Genomic DNA, 19,572 nt, shown 5'->3' on the forward strand with positions numbered 1-19,572 from the left:
CTTCACACTACGGAACTTCTATGGCTCTTCCGTTCGACAATCTCTCCGGCATTGGAACCATCATCTGTTTTCTCTTCGGTCACACTCGGTTGATTTTTCTAGTCGGCACACTCATTTCCTCCATTACCCGCTGGCTGCTTCCCAAACAAACACACGTGCGGCTTGGCACTTGTGCTGTACATAACAAGTCACGACGTGACGCTGCGGCTGTGATTGGTTCAGCTCTGCGCTACTTAATTTGGATTGGCTGACCTTTTTTTTTTTTTTTTTTTTTTTTTAAGAGGACAAGAGCGGCGAGGTCTATCGCGATAGCTTAATTTCTCTATCGAGTAAAAGTTATATCGCGATACATATCGTTATCGTTCTATCGCCCAGCTCTACTGATTACCTGATTAAAAGAGATATTGACAGCTTAAACTTTGCCCATCATTCCAGGGTTCGTAGTTAGCTGCAGGTCCTTTGTTGAATTTGCTTTCCGGCTGTCAAATATAACACACTCTTCAGCTTTTAGATGTATTTTGTGTTTGACCAGGTATTTTCTCAGACTAGAAGTGTCGCCATAACCAGCTTTGCAGTGTGTGCTACAGATGTTGTGCAGTTGAGTTTTAAAAAGTGTAACCACGGCTGAGACTGCTTCTAACTCCCCACCGCCATTGTCCTGTCCGGTGTCGATTCTTCACATGTCACAGGACTGATGTCATGCACCCTCGCTCTCTTTCTTCTTTTAACCCAGTTATGCTCCGGTGCCAAAATTTACACTGATTTAGTGTGAATCAATACTCAGTAGAGCTGATAAAACTTGGTTGGTACCCTAACAAGTAGTAAGCTGAAAAATATTTTAGAGTGTATATATAAGAATGGTGTTGTCACAGAGTTGTTAGGCTGAATGGCTGTGACACCATTGTTTACAAACTCTCCAATGTCTATAGCATATATAGCAGGGTGTACATCATAGCTTTAGACTGAAGTGTTTGTTTTTTAATTATTTATATTTTAATTAAAAGTTGCTCACAAGTTTTTAAAGTACATTGCTTTAATACGTTATTGACTATTTGTTTTCTTTTTAAGTATAAACAAGTGTGTAGAAAACTGCAGAAAGACATATCTTTTGCTAAACGTCTCCACTATTTTAACCATAACGCATGAGAGGTGTTGACATTTTTGATCTGCCACTTCTAAATGCATCTTCCTGTGATCAGCTATATTAATCCTCCATGCATCTATTATTATTATTATTATTATTATTATTAAAAATAAAAACATTTAAATAAAACAGCTACTCTGGGACTTTTATTCTTTTAGATGCTGACAGTCAACCCAGTATTTTTGTTCCAGCTGTACAGTTTTTCTTATGAACTGGTTTTAAAATTTACCAGAAACATCAGGTTTGCAGGAATCTGAGCATGGTTATAAATGGTCTAGCAAAGCTTAAATTCATTTATTTCTAGTCTTACTAGAATTGTAGTCCATTTACCACTACAATCCTGCCATCTCAAAATTACTTTGTATTGTTAAATACAAGTAAAGGGCAGTATTCCCATTGTTTACCATTGAGTGCTTTGTAGTGGCTTTTCCTTCAGTGTGTGGGTTGCAGAGAATAGAAAATGTGAACTGGCTGTATGTGGAGTGATTACAGATGGCTTTGAGTAAGAAGTAGAAATCCTACTGCACTGTACTTACAGTAGTCAAAAGCTAACAAACAATTTTTTGCTCAGCATTGAATTTTTTGATTTTCTCTAAACCCCTAGTTTGCTTCTACCAAAAAACTGTAATCTTGGTGTGTTTGAGATGTCTCTGGTCAGATAAGCCACCTCAAAAATGCTTAAAACCAATTATTTGAAATTATGTAATCAAAAGTCCTAACATGAATTCAGTTCATTTTTTAAAAATTGATTTGGACACAGTAAGGTACAGTGACAACACTAAAGCAGTGTTATTAAATGCTACTGAAGATTGAAAGACAACATCAGGCTTCTACGGCTAGATGGGTGTTATAGATTGGAGACATATCCTCACTGGTTGTGTCTTTTTAAGTTTTTTTTTTAAAAGGTTTTAACTGTGTTAAAACAGATCTGCAAATATACAAGAAGTTTCTGGAAAATGAAAATGCCCAAGAGCATTCATCATTCATCATCATTCATTGTTTTTAAATGGAAGTTTGGGAACACCAACCAGAACTGAAGCACCTATCAGGTCTTTATATCAGGATGGGTAGACTGAAGCTGTGCCTTGTAGTTTTTTTTAATGTAGTTTTGCATGGTATACATACCGGAAGGATACTGCAATACTCTGCTGTTTCTAAAAACACAAATTTATGACTAATACCAGTGTTTGAGAAATGACAGTGTTCCAAAGAAAGTTGTAATTTCTGCATTTTATGTGCAACAGCGGCGCAGTGTTTTCCTGAGCGCACTACTTCATTTCCCTGCAGGCATAGTGGGCGGGCTAATGCTGCAGCTATCACAAAACAAGACACACAGTTCCCAAAACAAGTTTCTTGCATACTGTTTACAGCTAGCCAACAAAGTGAATGCATAGGATACACTGAGTAGTAGATGGCAGTTGGGGTAAGCTCACAAACATCTCTGTGAAAGTTTTTTTTTTGGGGGGGGGGTTCTTTAAAAATTGAGATGGACCAAAGAAGCCAGCTTTACATTCGTCACCTTTTCCCCCCCTAAAGGATTCAAAAAGAAGAGGGAATATGATAACTATTGCATGTTGTACATGAGTCAAATAAAATTATTATAAGCTAAATCTTCACCATTAAAGTTTGGCGAGCTTATTGGCTAAGGTCAGTGGCAACTGTTTGGTTTCTCTTTTGGCTAAATGGTGAATGAAGCAACCATGTATACAAATCGGGTGTTCGCAGGTATTCAGGTCAAAACAAAAGTTGTAAATTATCAATTTGTGTTCAATACGTTCTGTTAATGGTTAGCATGTCAGTTTCTTTTACACTATTGTATGTTGTTAACTTTCCCGTGTGTGCTTTTTTTTTTTCTTCCCCTTTTTGCTCTTGCCTTTCTGTACTCTTCTATCCCCTCTATCCCCCACCAATCACAGCAGATCCCTGAGCCTGTTTTTTGGAGGTCTCTTCTTGTTAAAAGGAAGCTCTTCCTTCCCACTTGTTACCAAGCATGTGCACTGATTCATTGGGTGGGGGGGTTCCTCTAATATATTAGGGTCTTGGGTCTTCACCTTGCCATGTAGAGCACTTTGAGGCAGCTTTAGATGGGAGTTGGCGCTGTATATAAAAGTGAATTGTCAGACATGCTCTTGTTTATGAAAAAGAGAACAGAATCTAAAAATAGCAAATAATCTAGAGTTGCCTGTAAAAACAACAAAGTACGTGATTTCCTCTCTCATTTTCAGCCATAAATGAGTATACATACTTCTTTAATTAGTAGTTTACATATCAAAACAGTTACAAAACACAATAATGAAAACAAAAGCAAAGATGATGCATTTTCACAGAATTTGTAAAGAGGACAGGAATGGTGTTTATGTAGGAAAAAAACCCAAAAGAACTCAATTCTAAGTATTTGGTCTATGTTGAGATTGCAATTATTAAACACAATTTCTACCATTTAGTAATTTAACTGAAGGGGGGGTGGTGTCAAGATATTGAGGGTTTTTTGGGGGGATTTTTTAAGACAAAATTGTGATAACACTTGGGGGGTTAGTTGCACAGTCTTATTGGTAGAGACCTCCAAGTATAACAGAGCAGCCATTTTTCCACAGGAAGCCACTTACAGCACACTTATTCAAACTGCCCCAAAATAATCAAATGCTAGCAAATTAATTTGATAAAATCACAAAGAAGTAAAATGAAGTAAGCAGTTATCCACAAAGTATGTTGTCAAATAGATTAATTTCAATAGGTGCGTGTGAGCAGGAAACACTGAAATTAGTGCTGTTTATAATAAGGCAAGACAGATTTTGCACTCACTATTTCAAACTTAAATTTCTCTAAAAGTACGAATGTGTTACCTACACATCATCAGCACACTTTTTTCCTTTATCAGTACCAGGAAAAAAGTGTGCTGATGATGCGGGCCAAATGTAATTAGGCTGGCCCACGGGCCAGAGTTTGACACCTATGAAATACAGGATCTCTGGAGAGACTTGAATATAACTATGTGCATCAAAACCTAGGTGTGCTGAGCATGTATCATTCCTAAGTAGACTTTGAGTTTAATATTGCTACCAGGGTCTGATTTTCAATAACATATCAGAGTAGTTGTATATGAAAAGATGAAATCAATTTAATTGTCTGAACAAAATGCAGAAAATTTCAAAGGCGACAAAAGCTTTCTGACTACGCTGTTTGAGTTTACAGATAAATCAAAAATTATTCAAAAAACATGGACTTCCATGTTTATCAGTTAAAAATAGCGTCTTAGACATGTACTAAATTAAAACCTGTTAATATAAATTCAGATTAGGTGCAAATCAGCATCCGTTTTGCTTTTTTCCAAACATTGCTTACCTCGTCTTTCTTAACGGTTTTTCAGAATGTCATCAGAGGATAAGACTGTGGAGCCCTCTGACCAGGGACCCTCACCGCCATCAAGCAGTGTAGGGGCCACGTCCACAGGAAGTCCTGCCCACGCAGACAAGCGACCACGTGGCAGGCCGCGCAAGGATGCTGCTGCCCTCCTACCCCAGGCACCACCCTTATCCACGTCTAAGAACAGAAAAAAGTAGGTTTTTACCTTTGACATTCAAATCAGTTTGTATTTTTAAAGCTCAGGGAATTACTTATTCTTGCTGAATTGGTTAGCATTGCTAGTGCAGTAACTTTATGTAATACTTTTTGTAAGCAGTGGTCTGGTGCCGGACCCCCTCTATAAAATGCTTAGGTTTAGACTTTAAATCAGTCTTGAAATTTTTCTTGACATTGGATTTGTAAGATGTGCGGAGCCAAAAGAAGAAGAAGTGTGAATCCCATATTCTTTTCAAACTTTATATATTTTAAATATCTGATATTACCTGCTTCACCATTTCCCCTTAGTGACAGCGCAGGTGAGGTTTTAGAGACATACCCATATGTCTCTCATATTGGATTTTCTTAATTATCGTCCTCTTAAATCCAGAATCTAATTTAAGATCCTTCTTGTCGCATTTAAGCTTTTAAATAATCAGGCCCCATCTTATCTCTAAGACCTCATAGTACCATATCACCCCATTAGACCACTTTGCTCTCAGACTGTGGGCTTACTTGTTGTACCCAGGATATTTTAAAGTAGATTGGGAGGCCTCTCTTCTGTGGAACCAGCTCCCAGTTTGGATTCTGGAGATAGATACCCTCTCTACTTTTTAAGATTACGTTTAAAACTGTTTGATCTTATAGATAAGGCTGGATCGTGTAACCCTGAACCCTCTTAGTTACGTTGCAATCGGTCTAGGCTGCTTCCTTTAATGCACTGAGCGCTTCTTCTTCATTCACTTTTTCCCCTCTCACTGTGTTTATACACCACTCTGTATTTAATCATTAGTTTTGTGGATTTTTTTTAATTTTTTTTTTATTTCTGTCTCTTTTCCAGTAATGTGTTTTTTTTGTGCTGTCTTCCTCCTCTTACCCTAACTGGTTGCATAGATAGCTGCCTGTCCCTAAGCCTGCTTTTTTTTTTTTTTTTTTTTTTAAGTTTCATCCTGCTAAAAGGGTTTTTTTCCTTTCCACTGTCACCAAGCACTTTTTCTCATGCAGTCATCTGAATTTGTAATTTTGTCTGTGTTATTGTAAGGTCTTTACCTAACAAAATAAAACACCTTGATGCTTTATGTGATTCAGCACTATATAAATAAAATTGAATAGGGAATTACTTCATTCTTGCTGAATTGGTTATTCTTGCTGAATGCGATCACAGCAATGATTAAGGGTGTTGAACCTGGGCAACATTTAATATTTGGCCAAAAATAAGCCTTGGGAATTTGTTGCTGTTGCAATGGGCACAGTGGAGTAGATCTGCAATGTTCACCACAACCGAGAATTGATACGCGTAAATGATTACAAATACATGGTTTTCTTCTTAAACTATTCTTGTGATCAAAGTTTAGAAAATTAGGCTACAGTTCTGTAACCGACATTTGCAACACAGAGTGAAAAATAAATTTAACTTGCTGAATCGGACTCGTAGACTTTAGAAAGTCATGTATGGTATTTAAACCCCTTTACTTTTACATAACACTGTAAACTTGATAACAAAACCCCAGAAAACTATGCAAGATTTAATAAGATGGTTGTGGTGAGACTTACCGTTGCACTCCTGCCACCATGTACATCACTCTATGTGAAATTTTACAGTAAACCTAAGAAATCATAGTAACAGTGGTAACTTAAAATCTTTCACTGGTTATTATTTTTATTTTTATGTATTTATTATTCATGGTAAGTTAAGTACACAAAACCAGCTTTGGAAAAATGGGTGATCTTGCCTTTTATTATTGCTTCTCCTCCAAATTCTGTCAGGTGTCATGAGCTTAAATACCCCATTCTGTGTTACTGCTTATTAAATCCAGTGCTTACCTGGTAAGAGACGGCATTAAAACTTAATCCCATGTTATTAAACAAAAATATCAAGGTGGTGCATAGGAAGCATTGGGGAAAAAAGCCCTCAGTTTAAATCTGAAAATGGTCCTTATACTATATGTGGCATATTTAAAGTGGTCTGAACCTACTTTTGGCTGCTCCTATTTGAATCCAAAGGGATTTGTGTTTCCTCCTGGAATTAAAGTGGGGGCCTTTTGCAGTGTACTCAATAGTACCGTGGTTGACCACTTCTTACTTAAAGTAGTCTGAAACTACAAAATATTTTATGGTCATTCTAGCATTGCATAAGTTACTACTTTAAGTCCTTTGTAGAAGTCCTTGGGGTTTTAGCAGCTTGATTTCATGTAATTCCACCACAGATGTTTAGGCTCCGTGCAAGGTGTCCTGCTTCTCTGTGACTTCCTTAGCAACATACAATGCAGCTTAGAGCTGTAAAATAATGCCCGCAAGGTTCTTAACTCTCTCCTCAGTCTGTCCTCTCATTCAATCTTAATACCCTGTTCCCAATGGATCGTTTAATCTCCAAGTATTCAGACAATACATTAATGCCACAGTAGAAGGATGACCAGGGACACACTTGAAATACTTAATGTTGTTTAACTGGTCACGAACTAACCATCAGCAGTTTTATTTATATCTTTGTAATGGCTAGGGTTTTGTTAAGAATCAAGAATAGAATTACAATTTGTATATATTTTAAAGTATGTCATTATTTTTGCAGAATAGGCTGCTGATTACACACTTATTTAGCTCTGCCGCAATTATTTATCCCCTCTCAGATTTCATTTAATTAGATACAAACACCTCCTGAAAGCTAAATTGCAAGCTCATATTCCATAAAACACCCCCAACACAGTGATTACAGCTTTGTGAATTCAGACAATTTACCCCATCCCGATTTCTAATTACTGTTGGTCATAAAAGCCTACAGGCTAATGAGGAATGGCTGGTCCTCTAAACTGTACTGTAACTTGTAATCGAACCATGGTGAACACTTATAACGTCATTCTAGACCAATTAATTGTTCTCATAGGCTAATCAGCTTCATTCTGTGGTGTATGTTTTAATTTTAAAATTGTCATAGATAAGTGTGATTAAGGGTATTGATTTGTGACAAAGGTGGATGCTCTATAAATCGCTGTTGTAGACCTGATTGGTTAGAATTTACTAGATTTGCTTATGCTCCATCTGCTAGTCCATCTCTTCCAGAGCAACATGATCCTTGTCAGGTTTTCCAGGCAGCACTGTGCTAGCTGGGACTACTTACCAGAGCATTATTTTCACCTTTTCTTTTTTCTTTTTTTTTCTTTTCCCTGTCTCTCTTGCTCGCTCTCCCTGTGGTAGGACTGTGGGGGGAAGTTGTGCAGGGTATGGGACCCGAACACTAGTCTTTTGCATTTGTCAGTGACATAACTGGCTGTCTGAATGCTGCAATTTGATCTCATTAGTTCTGAATAATATAATATACAGCTTGATGCTGTGTGGTGGTCTGTGCAAAGACGTCACTGCCAACAGCTGTTTTCAGGTTGTGATCATAGGCTTATAACTGCTCATATATCAATTTGGGCTTGGTTTCTGCTATTAGATACTAGAAATACTTGAAAGATAAAAATTGTATTTAATGAAAATTTTACTAGATAGTAGTAGTAGTAGTAGTAGTAGTAGTAGTAGCAGCAGTTGGCCATGTACTAAGCATACTACATGTAGGACTGCAACGATTAGTCGACTAGTCACGATTACGTCGACTATCAAAATCGCCGATGACTAATTTAATAGTCGATGCGTCGTTTGAAGCTTTGTAAGATCCCAAAAGACGCAGGAATAAGTAGTAGGATTTAAGAGTGTAATAGCGGACTGAAACAAAAGATGGCAGCACTGCATGTACAAGGATGCCAGCTGCCGTTAAATCCCGAAGAAGAAGAAGCAGTGTCCGGTATCGCAGCCGTGTCCAAATTCAGGAACCGCATCCTCCTGTGCCCGCATTTGTAGGCCGATTACGTTACAGCGACACGACGAAGACTGTCCAAATTCGAAGACTCCGACAAATGTGCCCTTCATTTCCCCAGATTTAAAGGATGGGTCGGGTGTGTACTTCGTGGCCCAACCTATCACAGAATTCATAGCGCGGCCCAACTCAGTTTCCAACAATAGCGGCAGCTAGTTAGTTTTAATATTACTCTTATTATACTTTCTGGGTCACAAAATAAACATTACACATAATTTCAGGCGAGCATGTAGCTGTGTAAACTTCAAATATCTGCTCAGTTTATCAAGACACCACATATTTTCAAAAGCGCTCCAACGTTTTCGGAAACATCTGTTACTCACCAGCTCGATAGCGAGCCGAGGTTCAAGGCTCACTAGAGCAGGTGAGAACACCGGACTCCCGGCAAATCGTTTTCAAACCCACTGCCGTCTTTCGCTACTCAGGTTAAACATGATATATAAGTCACTTAGATAACTTAAAAATGTTATCGTTTGGCTTTTTTCAGTATTTTATTTGTTCCTGAGTAAATTGGTTTGGCTGAGATTAAAGTTATAGTTTTTACACAGCTGAATAAACGTCAAGCAGACAACTGATTATCAGAAGTGTGAGATGCTCGAGAATATGCTCCGGTGTCCTGTTATATTTTAGATAGCAAGGAGCAGACGGCTGAGTTTATTAAACTCCACCGAAACAATCTGCTAATTTCATTAAAATTTAATAAACTATCATCTTGTCTTTATTTTTAGTTAGCACATACCTTAAACACTTAAAGCTGTAAGCTAATGATAGTTATATAAGAGCAGATGCATGCTGGTGTAATAAGCTGTACGTTTTACGTCCAATGGATGCATGATCTGATTAGTCGACTAATCGCAAAAAATAATCTGTGACTAGTCGACTATTAAAATAGTCGTTTGTGGCAGCCCTAACTACATGGTCATCTCATAAATGGTTTGATGCTCTTTTATACCTTTATACATCTTTAGCTGGTTATTGGTATGGACATGAGTTTTTTTTTACATGTTCTTACCATATTGACCAGGTTTGAATAATATACATTCACTGGACAATTTGTTAGGTACGCCTACCCAGTGCTGGGTAAGAGCCCATTTTAGCTTTAGAATATTTGGTCCATATTGACACAATAGCAGCACACAGTTGCTGTAGATTCTTTGTCTGCATATTTCTTATAGAGATATCCTGTTCTACATGAGACCAAAGGTGCACTTTTGGATTGCGATCTGGTAACTATAGAGGCCACTTGAGTACTGTGAACTCATTGTAACCTTCAAGAAACCCAATTGAGATGATTTTGAAACGTTCCTTGTTGTTCTGTTGAAAGTAGCCATGCAAAAATGGATACAATGTGGTTATAAGGGACAGACATGGTCAACAATAGAACTCAGACAGGCTGTGGTGTTTAAATGATGCTCAGTTTGATACTAAGAGGACCAAAGAGGGACAAGAAAATATCTTTCTCGTCATTAAAACCAGTCTGAACTGTTACAAGGCAGGATGGATCCATGCTTTCATGTTGTTTATACCAAATTGTGGTTCTATCATCCAAATGTTGGAGCAGAAATCGAGACTCATTAGACCAGGCAACCTTTTTTCCCAATCTTCGTGAGCCTGTGCGAACTGCTGTCAGCTGGAAATAGTCTGGCCATTCTCATTTGACCAATGGCATCAACAAGACAATGCATTTTGACCAGGACAATTCCAGTAGATCAACAGTTTCTGGTATACACAATCTAGGGCTGTTCTAATAATACCAGCATAATTTTTTATGTGTTTTTTTTTTAAAGTGTCATATCATGATATCATTACTATAGCAGCATCCTACACTTATATTCCGTATTGCACACAATAATGAGGCACACTCAGACATGTCCGACAGGCAGACAGCCAGGTGTCCGGCTCTGATGACGATTTGGTAACAGCTGAGGTCATTGAAAAAAACCCAACAAAGCACAGTACCTTAAAATTATTTGTGCGAAAGCCGGAAACGACAAACTTGTTTCACTACTTGAGCCAAAAAACACAGAGTACGACCAGGCTATCAGCTGGTGATGTATGACCGAAATGTAAACAAATGACTCACCCAAGCATCGTTGGAGCACTCGCTAGATATACTTCTTACAACAGGAAGAGCAAACGGTGGCTGGTAATCACTGATGCAGTTACATATTGTTTAGCCAAGTAAATGACAGCAATTCAAATGGTGGAAAGGGAGGAAGCAGGAAGACATTTTTCATTTTTTATTATGTGGCAATACTGTGCAGGCTGCTGATGAACGACAAGTTACCTCAACTTAGATATTATTAAACTAAAGTGTAGAGCAGTCATATTATACTTAATATTTCCAGTGAAAATGCTACCTAGGCTAATTTTGTGCTTACATTTGAGTTGTGCTGTGTCACTACTATTGTACTATAGTGCTGCTGCTGGCAGCTTGTTTTAATAGATCCACACTTTAAATTCGATAGTCTGTTATCGTTGACAGCAAGTCATTGGTAAAGAAGAACTGAAAATGCCCTTTAGGTTATTTGTACTAGTAAGTGCTGCTACCTGCAAGCTACAGTCCCCACTATAACACTCTTCAGTAATTTCTTTTTTTTCTCAGTATCCACTGAGATTAATTAAATTTTTATGCTCATCTTATTCTTAAAATAAAAGTTGTTTCTTATAAGAGAACCAGATACTATTTTGCTGTAAGTCCACTGTGCATCCAGTGAAAAAATTAACACAGTACCCTCTGATTTATTTATTTATTTTAAAGGGGGGGAAAAAGTGTTGAAAAAATAGTGAATTATGAAAACAAATCAGAAAATGAGCTGTTCTGCTTGTGGCAGAGTTCCACTCATGTTTCATGTTGGGACATTATCTTATTTTCTCCTGTAAGCCAATTTGTTGCTTCTAGTCTTCCAAAAGCAATAAATGAGTAACTACAGACTGCTGTCTTTTGATCTTGCAAGACCAGAAGAGTCTCGTCATTAAAATATCAACATAAATCAAAAATCATCCAAGCTGTGCAAGCCACTCATCAATCCATCTGCTATACTGGGATCCAGGCTTTGACAATCTACTGTAATGCCATCATGCAGACCCTTTCCAGACAGTTGAAGCAGTAAGGCCAGTAAAGCAACATCTCCTTCCACTCCCTGGTGGCATCCAGTCGCTGATACCCTCATTTGTAACTTTTTCCATAAAGACTAGCTGACTGCGGCTTTTGCTATTGCTATGTACTTAGCTACTGTTTGATTTTTAAAGATAACAAAATTAAAAACTGAAAAGTAAATTTGTTCAGAATAGCATTAAAAAATTAAATTGATATAGAATAGTTACTGAGAGAGGCCATCCACCATTCCTGATTATATCTACACCGACTTCCATATGATCCTGAACTACAGTAGTTGGTTCATACTAGGCCATGTAATAGGCTATAACAGAGTTCTGTTAAAATGCAGTTGTTTGTTTCTACATCAAGTTATTTATGTTTGACTCAAGCTCACAGGTAATTGTTTTTAGCCAAGGTTTGCTAGAGACTTCTTCTGTCATTCCCCATGGAAGTCATTTAGAAGGAGGGGTTGATTTGGCATCTAGCCATTTGTGATTTTTCTCTCCAGTGACACAAAATTACCCACCCCCACCCCCAATCTCCTCCCTCACTTCCCACCCGCTGGATCCTCCTGAGTACCCCGGAGACATACTGCTCTCCTTTGGGCTGTGTTTGTTCTCCCCACTTAGCCTGCTAGCACTCGGTGTTGCTATTTAATTTGTATCCATGACAATTATCCCCTCCACATGCTGCTTCCAAGATTAGGTTAACTGAGCTTGCGTTGAAGGGATGCTGACACTGGCAGATATTTACATACTCTGTGTGTACAAGCAAGGTATGAGTTGGTGTGTCTGAGCGTATGAGTTGGCACACAACGCCTGTTTGTAAATGTACACGTGGTTGTCTGTTTGCTGACATGGCACATACAGTGAAATATAAGAAAGGTGGAACTTTCTTTGTTAGAAAAGTGTGTTGATACTAAGGACTTCTTTAAAAGCTAACATTACACATATTATGATCGTTCACAGACAATCACCTTAAAGGGCTAGAGGTGAGAATTTTAGTTACAGTTAAACTGAGTAATCCAAAACCTGGTCCAGCGTGGTTGTAGGGGAGATGGTTAGGTGTACAGATCTGAGAGGCTATATTGATAAATAAATGCATTTCTTGGATGTCTGTTTTATTAAACAGCCCTCTTCAGATCTTGCCAAAGCACGTTGGTTGGGTTAAGACTCTTTTTTTTTCGCTGTTGTTAAAAAAATCATACATTTTATTTTTCAACTATTCTGTTGTGTATTTATCTGTATGCTCTAGGTCAATGTCTGTTTCACTATCCAGCTGCTCCCCAAGCTTCAGGTTATTGTCTGCTACAATCATATAATGTAATTTCTTTCTTTTTTGATTGCCTCAACACTTCCAGGATGTCAGTCCCCGAGGTTGCAGAGCAGTCTCAAACTTTCCATGTTTCACAGTGACCTTTTTAAAATTTGAGATGTGTATTTTATTTATTTTTTAAATTTCTGCCGTTTCATTAATTTATTTCCTGTAGAGTTTTCTGCTGGTGTTTTACTTATTCTCTTGACCTCATGTTCAACTGCTTCAGCATTATTGGACTCTGTGTGATTGGGGTATCTTTGCAGAACACCCTCTTCTCAAAAATTATCGCTAATCCTAAACTAGTTGTACACAATTTAAGAACATGCTGGCCTTAAAGGTACAGTAAGTTGGTTTTTTGTTTGTTTGTTTTTTTTAATTTGATCTTTTTTCTTTTCTTTGTTTAGATTTAATAGAAAAAATTGTGAGCATCAACTTGTGGAAGCCACCATGTTACTTGACTACCTTGAATACAGTGGCCAAGATGGTCATTATCCTTCTGTCTAATTGGGTTTTATGTATGTGGATAGAGACCAGCCCACTTACAAGTTAGTTTTAATTTAAAGATCACAAATAGCTCTTTCAAACTCTATATGACTATTTAACATTTGTACATGAATGCTTTCGTCATGTCTTTCTCATTATGTCTTTCTCTTCCTTAACTACTGCTATGTCTTCTCCCTCATCTCTACCTCATCCTCTTCCTCCTCACCTCAAGCCTCATCTCCTGAACTGAAGTCAGGGCTCTAACACAAGAAAAGGTGCATGCATATGAACATTTATTCCAGATATTGTTGCAGTTAGTTATTGTGAGTAGCAAACTGAACAACAAACTAGCTAAACGACAACAGCTGGTTGTTGCATTTTGCAGCACTGACCATGAATGGTTGCTTAGTATGACTGTCATACCATAGTGTATGACTAATTCATGCAGAAATCCAGGTAATTCCAAAGCTTTACAAACTCTTTCTTTGAGTTCCCCCAAACCAGTAAGTGTAGATTAGTTTTTCTTTAACCAAATTCATCTTATGACAGCCAGCAACCATTCACTAACCAGTTTGGGGTAATGCGGATTTCTTCCCTACTAACTGGTGGTTTCCAGGGGGTTACCAGCTAGTCTCTATACTGGTGTGACTGAGGGCCATTTATACTTGCTGTTGTTGCGCTCCTCTTGCTGAAAGTGATCTCACAATGGCTGGTGTGAGACACTTTTTGGTGTCGTTTCAGTTTGCTGTGCACCTCATGTGTCTTTTCTAACCTTGTGTTGGTCACGCAGCTGGTTTGAAGACACAGCTTATGCAGAGTTGAATGTTGCAATAGTGTGAAAAGATGAAACTTTCAGGAGGACAAATTGATTTCTTTGCTTCCTCTACATGTTTTGTCTCCTACTATATGAGGAGGTTTTGTCTGAGTGGCAACACCTATCGTTCAGCAAGTCTGGCATGACATCAGAAACAGTAAAACGGTGGCTGTGATGACGTCACTGTGATGCTACCATTGTGGTTACCATAAATAGGCCAATAGCGCCATCATCACTGAATCGCCCATTTATTTTCATTGCCTCTATGTTTTACCAGAGTTTCTCCTTGCAGCTGTAACACGAATATGTATGAAACACCCCACCAGTACCACCCTTTTGCCTTACCCATGACTTCAATGCCTCCATTAAAAATCAGTGAAAGCCATGACGATATTTAATTAATTCATGACTAAACCACCACTCCCCCGTCTCGAGGTGAAGTTGTGTAGTTTTAATGTCTTATTTCTTTTCATTTCCTCTGTTTCTTTGTTTGTTTGTTTTTCTTACTCCAGGGGTCGCACCAGAGGGAGAGTTGTTGTGGATGAGGAGGACAGCATGGATGGGATTGAGATAACAGAGTCCATAGACCCTCAGGACACAGGTGAGACTTTGTTTTTGATCTTTTATATACACATTGGTTTTACTGAGAGTGATATATGACTTGAACCTGCACCCCAAGTAGCCTTATGCAGTGCTTTGAAGGGTATGTTAGTAAAGGTAGATGAGTCTCCTTCTCCTGGAGAAGGATGGATGAGAGCTTTTTCTTAGCACCCAGTGCCTTTTTTTCAGGGCTATAATTGAATGGGTTTAGCTTGAGCTGTGAAGCTGTAGTGGGTGTGTATTTTTTCTTCTCCCCTTACTGCTTCCATCTCTCCTCTTGCTCTGAGATTGGCATTGAGGTGCAGAGGGAAAGAGCCCAAGGCTAATGCCCTCTAAAAGCTTTTTAAAATCCCATCAGTCTCTCCAGACCCATTTATGTGCCTTTTTTATGTGTGTACATCACATCATGTGATCATGCCTCCCATTCTGATACATTTCAGTGCCGCCCTGTTGCTGAGCTGAAGATAGTTGGAAATGTGACGCTGTCAATGACTTGCCGTTCTTCTGGTATCATTTACCTTAGAACAAACAAAGGCAATATTTCAGAGTTTAAAACCCTTCAACATTTTTTTTTGTAAATGATGTTATGAAATAACCAAGCATTCACTTTGCCTTTTCAGTCTACCGCCAGATGCACTTAAAACTCAGTGGTTTCTTCAGTGGCTCTCTGCCTCTGGGCTTTTGGCAAAATGAAATTTGTGACTCTGTGCAGTCTTGTCCTTAAAGTGATATGTGCTGAGGTCAAGCACAGTATATTATAGCCTTTTAAATGCATTGTTTATTTTGTCTGTCTCTAAATTGTTATACTTAGAGGTCACATAGCTCACATTTTCAATATACATTACCATTAAAACAGTGTGATTGCATCTAGGGAATGTGTAGAGAAATTAACGACTGATAAAGTGATAAGCCATGGCGTTATCAGTTTTGATTATGGTACTTTAGAGATTATAATGCTTCTTCTTTTTCTTTTTTTCATTCCAATCCCCCAAAAGCGACCCCTCTCTCTCAGATAGTGTGGTAGAGGCATGGAAAGCCGCAGTACTGAGCAGAACATACTTAGCAGAACATCCTTACTCTTGGTGACAATGGCTGCGATTTAATTTAAATTTGCTTTAAATTTCCCCCAATTCAATGCTGCCAGGGCTGGTTTCCGCAAGTTTGTGTTTTGAATGCCCAGGTGGAAATGTGTAGTCTGTCAGTATAGTTTTTGAATGCAAAGTTTGCTCCTAATTTTACTCACCCTTTGGTGTATTATGTATACTAGCATCCTATGCCTACATAGTTGTGTTAAAGTAATTGATCCATTAGCATTGGTAAGAGTAGTACTGTCACCTATCAGTTTTTGTAATCTGATCTTACTTAACAGTAGGTCTGCACAGTTGATGAAATTTTAATCTTGGTCACAATTTTATTTTTCCAACAATTAAATGAACATGATTGATTGAATCTGAAAATGCTTGCTTCGCAAAACAAACATAAAGAAAAAGCAGCGAACGTGCCACTAAATCAGCGCCTAACTATATGCCTCCACTCTGGACAAGTGAATAAACATCTTACATATCTGCAAATATTATTATTTAATTGACAGGAATGTAACACAATGTAAATGTGAAACTCATACCCTGCTTTAAGTGCTGCTGCAGTTTATTTAAAAAATATATATATTTATTTATTTATTTTTTCTTTAGTTAATTTAGTTGAATAAAGAGGACCAATTTTAGTTTGATGCAAAGATTTGTACATTGGTACATTAGCAGAAATGTAGGACGACATGGATGTTAAAGCATTGTTATGTTTACGTGTGGCAACATTATTATGTCAGTAATTGTGATAATTATCGTGCCCATAATTGTGGAGCCCTGCTAAACAGGATAACACAACCTTTTTTTTTTAATTTAACAAATATAATGAGCTATTATCTAAAAAATGAGGCGGGAAAAGCAACAATCAGTTTAATCAGTTGATGTCTTGTAAAAATTAATTGTAAAACATCCATTGCGTATGCATTCAGTTATCAGTAGGTAAGTAGTAGTAAGCCTAATATGAATTTTGCCCTTTTTTAATTCCTTTGGATGACACAATCATTGTGGCATTAGCCTAATTACATGCCAATGAAATATTAATAACATTTTACATGGCCCAAAGTCTCAGTGAGAGGTACTGCTGGGAGTTGTTTTGTATGATTAGCAGAGTGAATTGAGGGTTTCGTCAATTAAATTAAAATTAAAAGCAGTCGTGATATGTCAGATATGAGTCCAGGATTGAACTTTTTTTATTCCCCCAAAATATTAATTCTAGCTACTTGAGATATTTTGACAGCCATGCCATCTCTTTTATTCCCTGCCTCTATTGTTATCACTATTCTGTACAAGACCTTGATGTTCCCACTGAGTTTATTGTAATCAGTGCTTGAGCATATGGTCCCCATATTTTACCATCCATCTTGCTAAAAGGCTGTGTTTCTGACCTGGAGGAAAAAGACTAGAATATAACCAACCTGTCCTGTAACAGCCTGTGTCTGTCAGGGGCTGTATGCTAAACATGCAGTCATAATTGGCAGTGAATTGAGGAGCATTTACCAGCACAGAGGCAGATGCATTGGAACAATTCAGTGCTTAGCTGTTTCTCTACTCCCTAACAGATCTTTTCTCTTTTTTCCTTCCGTGTCTTTTTCATTTTTACCATCAGAAACACAAATCCAGCCGGTGGAGACTGTGGAAGTGACCAGTGAGGTGCCAGAGGAGGACAGGCCCTCTTCCCCTCTGGCCCAGAGCCCTCTAGCCGAGAATTCAGCAGGACCATCTGTCCCAACAAGTAGAGAAGTCAAAAGCAGGTTAAAAAAACTTTTCACTTCCCCAGAATCGCTGTTTTTGAGAAATAAAGAACCGTGCATGCATGTGTGTGAGAGACTCTGTGTGTATCTTTTTACTTTTTAAATTGTTTTTATGAATGAATAAGCACAGGTCTAGCACATACTAGATACATGCATGGATGGATTAGGTGGGAGTCATCAGCAGGTAGAGGCAGCCCTTTTCCTCCCAGGTGTCACTTTGTTAGAGGTTGCAATCAGTCTTCTGGCCTGTCTGTTCTATCGATGTTGGTGATGGAAAGCAGATCAGGAGCCTCTCCTGGGATCTTATTAACAGTACCATCTCAGCACTTAATGTGATAAATATTTGCTGCTTGCTTTATTACTCAACTTTCCAGCTCTTGGCCACTGTTCTGCTGCTTTTCTGTTTACCACTTTGTCTCCAAGATGGCTTTCTCACTTAAAATGTTGATTGTTAGCACATCCAAATATCTGTTGTATAACCGGACTTGTCTGTCTGTCTGTCTTTCTTTCTTTCTTTCTTTCTTTCTTTCTTTCTTTCTTTCTTTCTTTCTTTCTTTCTTTCTTTCTTTCTTTCTTTCTAAATTACAAGGTCTGTGTTACTTAAATACATTATAATTTTTACAAGTTGTCTGCTTATAGCAGTATGTGTTTGGGAGACTGTGTGTGTGTCTATGTGTGGTGATAGTCTGTCTGCTTTGCTTTGTGAGGTTTTATGTATATTGCAGCACAGACAGTCCCAGTGCCACAAGAAGGAGGCCTTAATTCATGGTGACATGTATGGCACTGTATTAAGTCACAGTAGGTATATATAATTAAACACCCTCTACCACCCATTTTCTTTCTTTTAGTGAGCGTCTCTGTGCCTTCTGTTACTGCGGTGGTCGTAGCCTTCTGGGTCAGGGGGATCTACAAGTATTCACCGTCACGTCTCAGCTTGAAGCACTCTTCAGCCACAAAGCTGATGGGAGCTCAACAGGCGATGGCAGCGATGGTGATAAAACTGCTCAGCCAAAAATGGCCGAAGAGACCACCTCAGGACAGAAGGAGAAGAAGTAAGTAGGCCTGGCTGACACTGTTGTCACAAATAGTTTGGCTGCCATCGTTGGTTAGGAATAAGACACAATCTGTAATGCTTCCTTGTCATGAGTTAATGAGCTGCAAGAAATGAAAATTTGCTAACAGCTTACTTCATTGTTCTTTTTTGTCCTTGGCTTCTATACACTGATGTTACTGTGAAATCTTGTGAAAGCTGTTAGTCTGATCAAAAAGATTTTTCTTTTAGTTGACTTGAATTTTGTTATCCTGGTAATATGAAGCAGTAGTGGTGGTTAATATGGTCACACCTAACATACACACCCAACTGTCAGTATTCTCCAGGCCATGAGATGCCAGATCAGGCAAAGGTTACACAAGAGCCTTGTGTTTGTATGCACACAAATGCAAATCATACAAATAAAAGACCCTTCCTGCGCTCAATTGGACAACTGCCTGATTTGTTTTGGTCCTTTGAAACCAGTTGGTTGTCTCTCTGGGTTCACAGTACTGTAATGGCCAGTGACAGCATTATGGGTTTGGCAACAGGCCTAGCCAACCAGTAGCTGGTGTCCTGTTTGTGTGATTGGTCATTGAGCCCTTAGCTGTGAGAGAGAATAGATATATCATAATATATCATTTAAGACTAAAAATTAAGAAGAAAAAAAGAGATTAGGAGAGAAGACCATTTCATAATTGCTAATAAAAGTGTAAGGAATAGGTTCCCATCATGTTCCCAGAAACCCCCATCTTGATTTTGGCTGTTAGTTGTTTCCTGGAAATCCTTTTAAATGTTAATGCTCCCTCTCCACGTATTCTACATCCTATGCTGCTC

At 38.3% G+C, this 19,572-nt stretch overlaps 1 protein-coding gene across 8 annotated transcripts in view; it reads left to right on the forward strand.

Moving 5' to 3' along the window:
- The window catches only part of kmt2cb (lysine (K)-specific methyltransferase 2Cb), a 97,381-nt gene that overhangs the window by 13,396 nt on the left and 64,413 nt on the right, over positions 1 to 19,572 (forward strand). For 7 of the 8 annotated variants that reach the window (XM_080907757.1, XM_080907760.1, XM_080907758.1 and 4 more), the window contains exons 2-5: positions 4,512 to 4,700; positions 14,782 to 14,870; positions 17,561 to 17,705; positions 18,554 to 18,757. In XM_080907757.1, the coding sequence (XP_080763883.1) occupies positions 4,513 to 4,700; positions 14,782 to 14,870; positions 17,561 to 17,705; positions 18,554 to 18,757 (626 nt within the window). In that variant the 5' untranslated portion in view covers position 4,512. The remainder of the gene's footprint in view (positions 1 to 4,511; positions 4,701 to 14,781; positions 14,871 to 17,560; positions 17,706 to 18,553; positions 18,758 to 19,572) is intronic. The other variant, XM_080907763.1, reaches the window with a different exon arrangement.

The sequence above is a fragment of the Rhamphochromis sp. 'chilingali' genome, assembly GCF_963969265.1.
Source record: "Rhamphochromis sp. 'chilingali' genome assembly, chromosome: 16".
NCBI classification, from domain to species: domain Eukaryota; kingdom Metazoa; phylum Chordata; class Actinopteri; order Cichliformes; family Cichlidae; genus Rhamphochromis; species Rhamphochromis sp. 'chilingali'.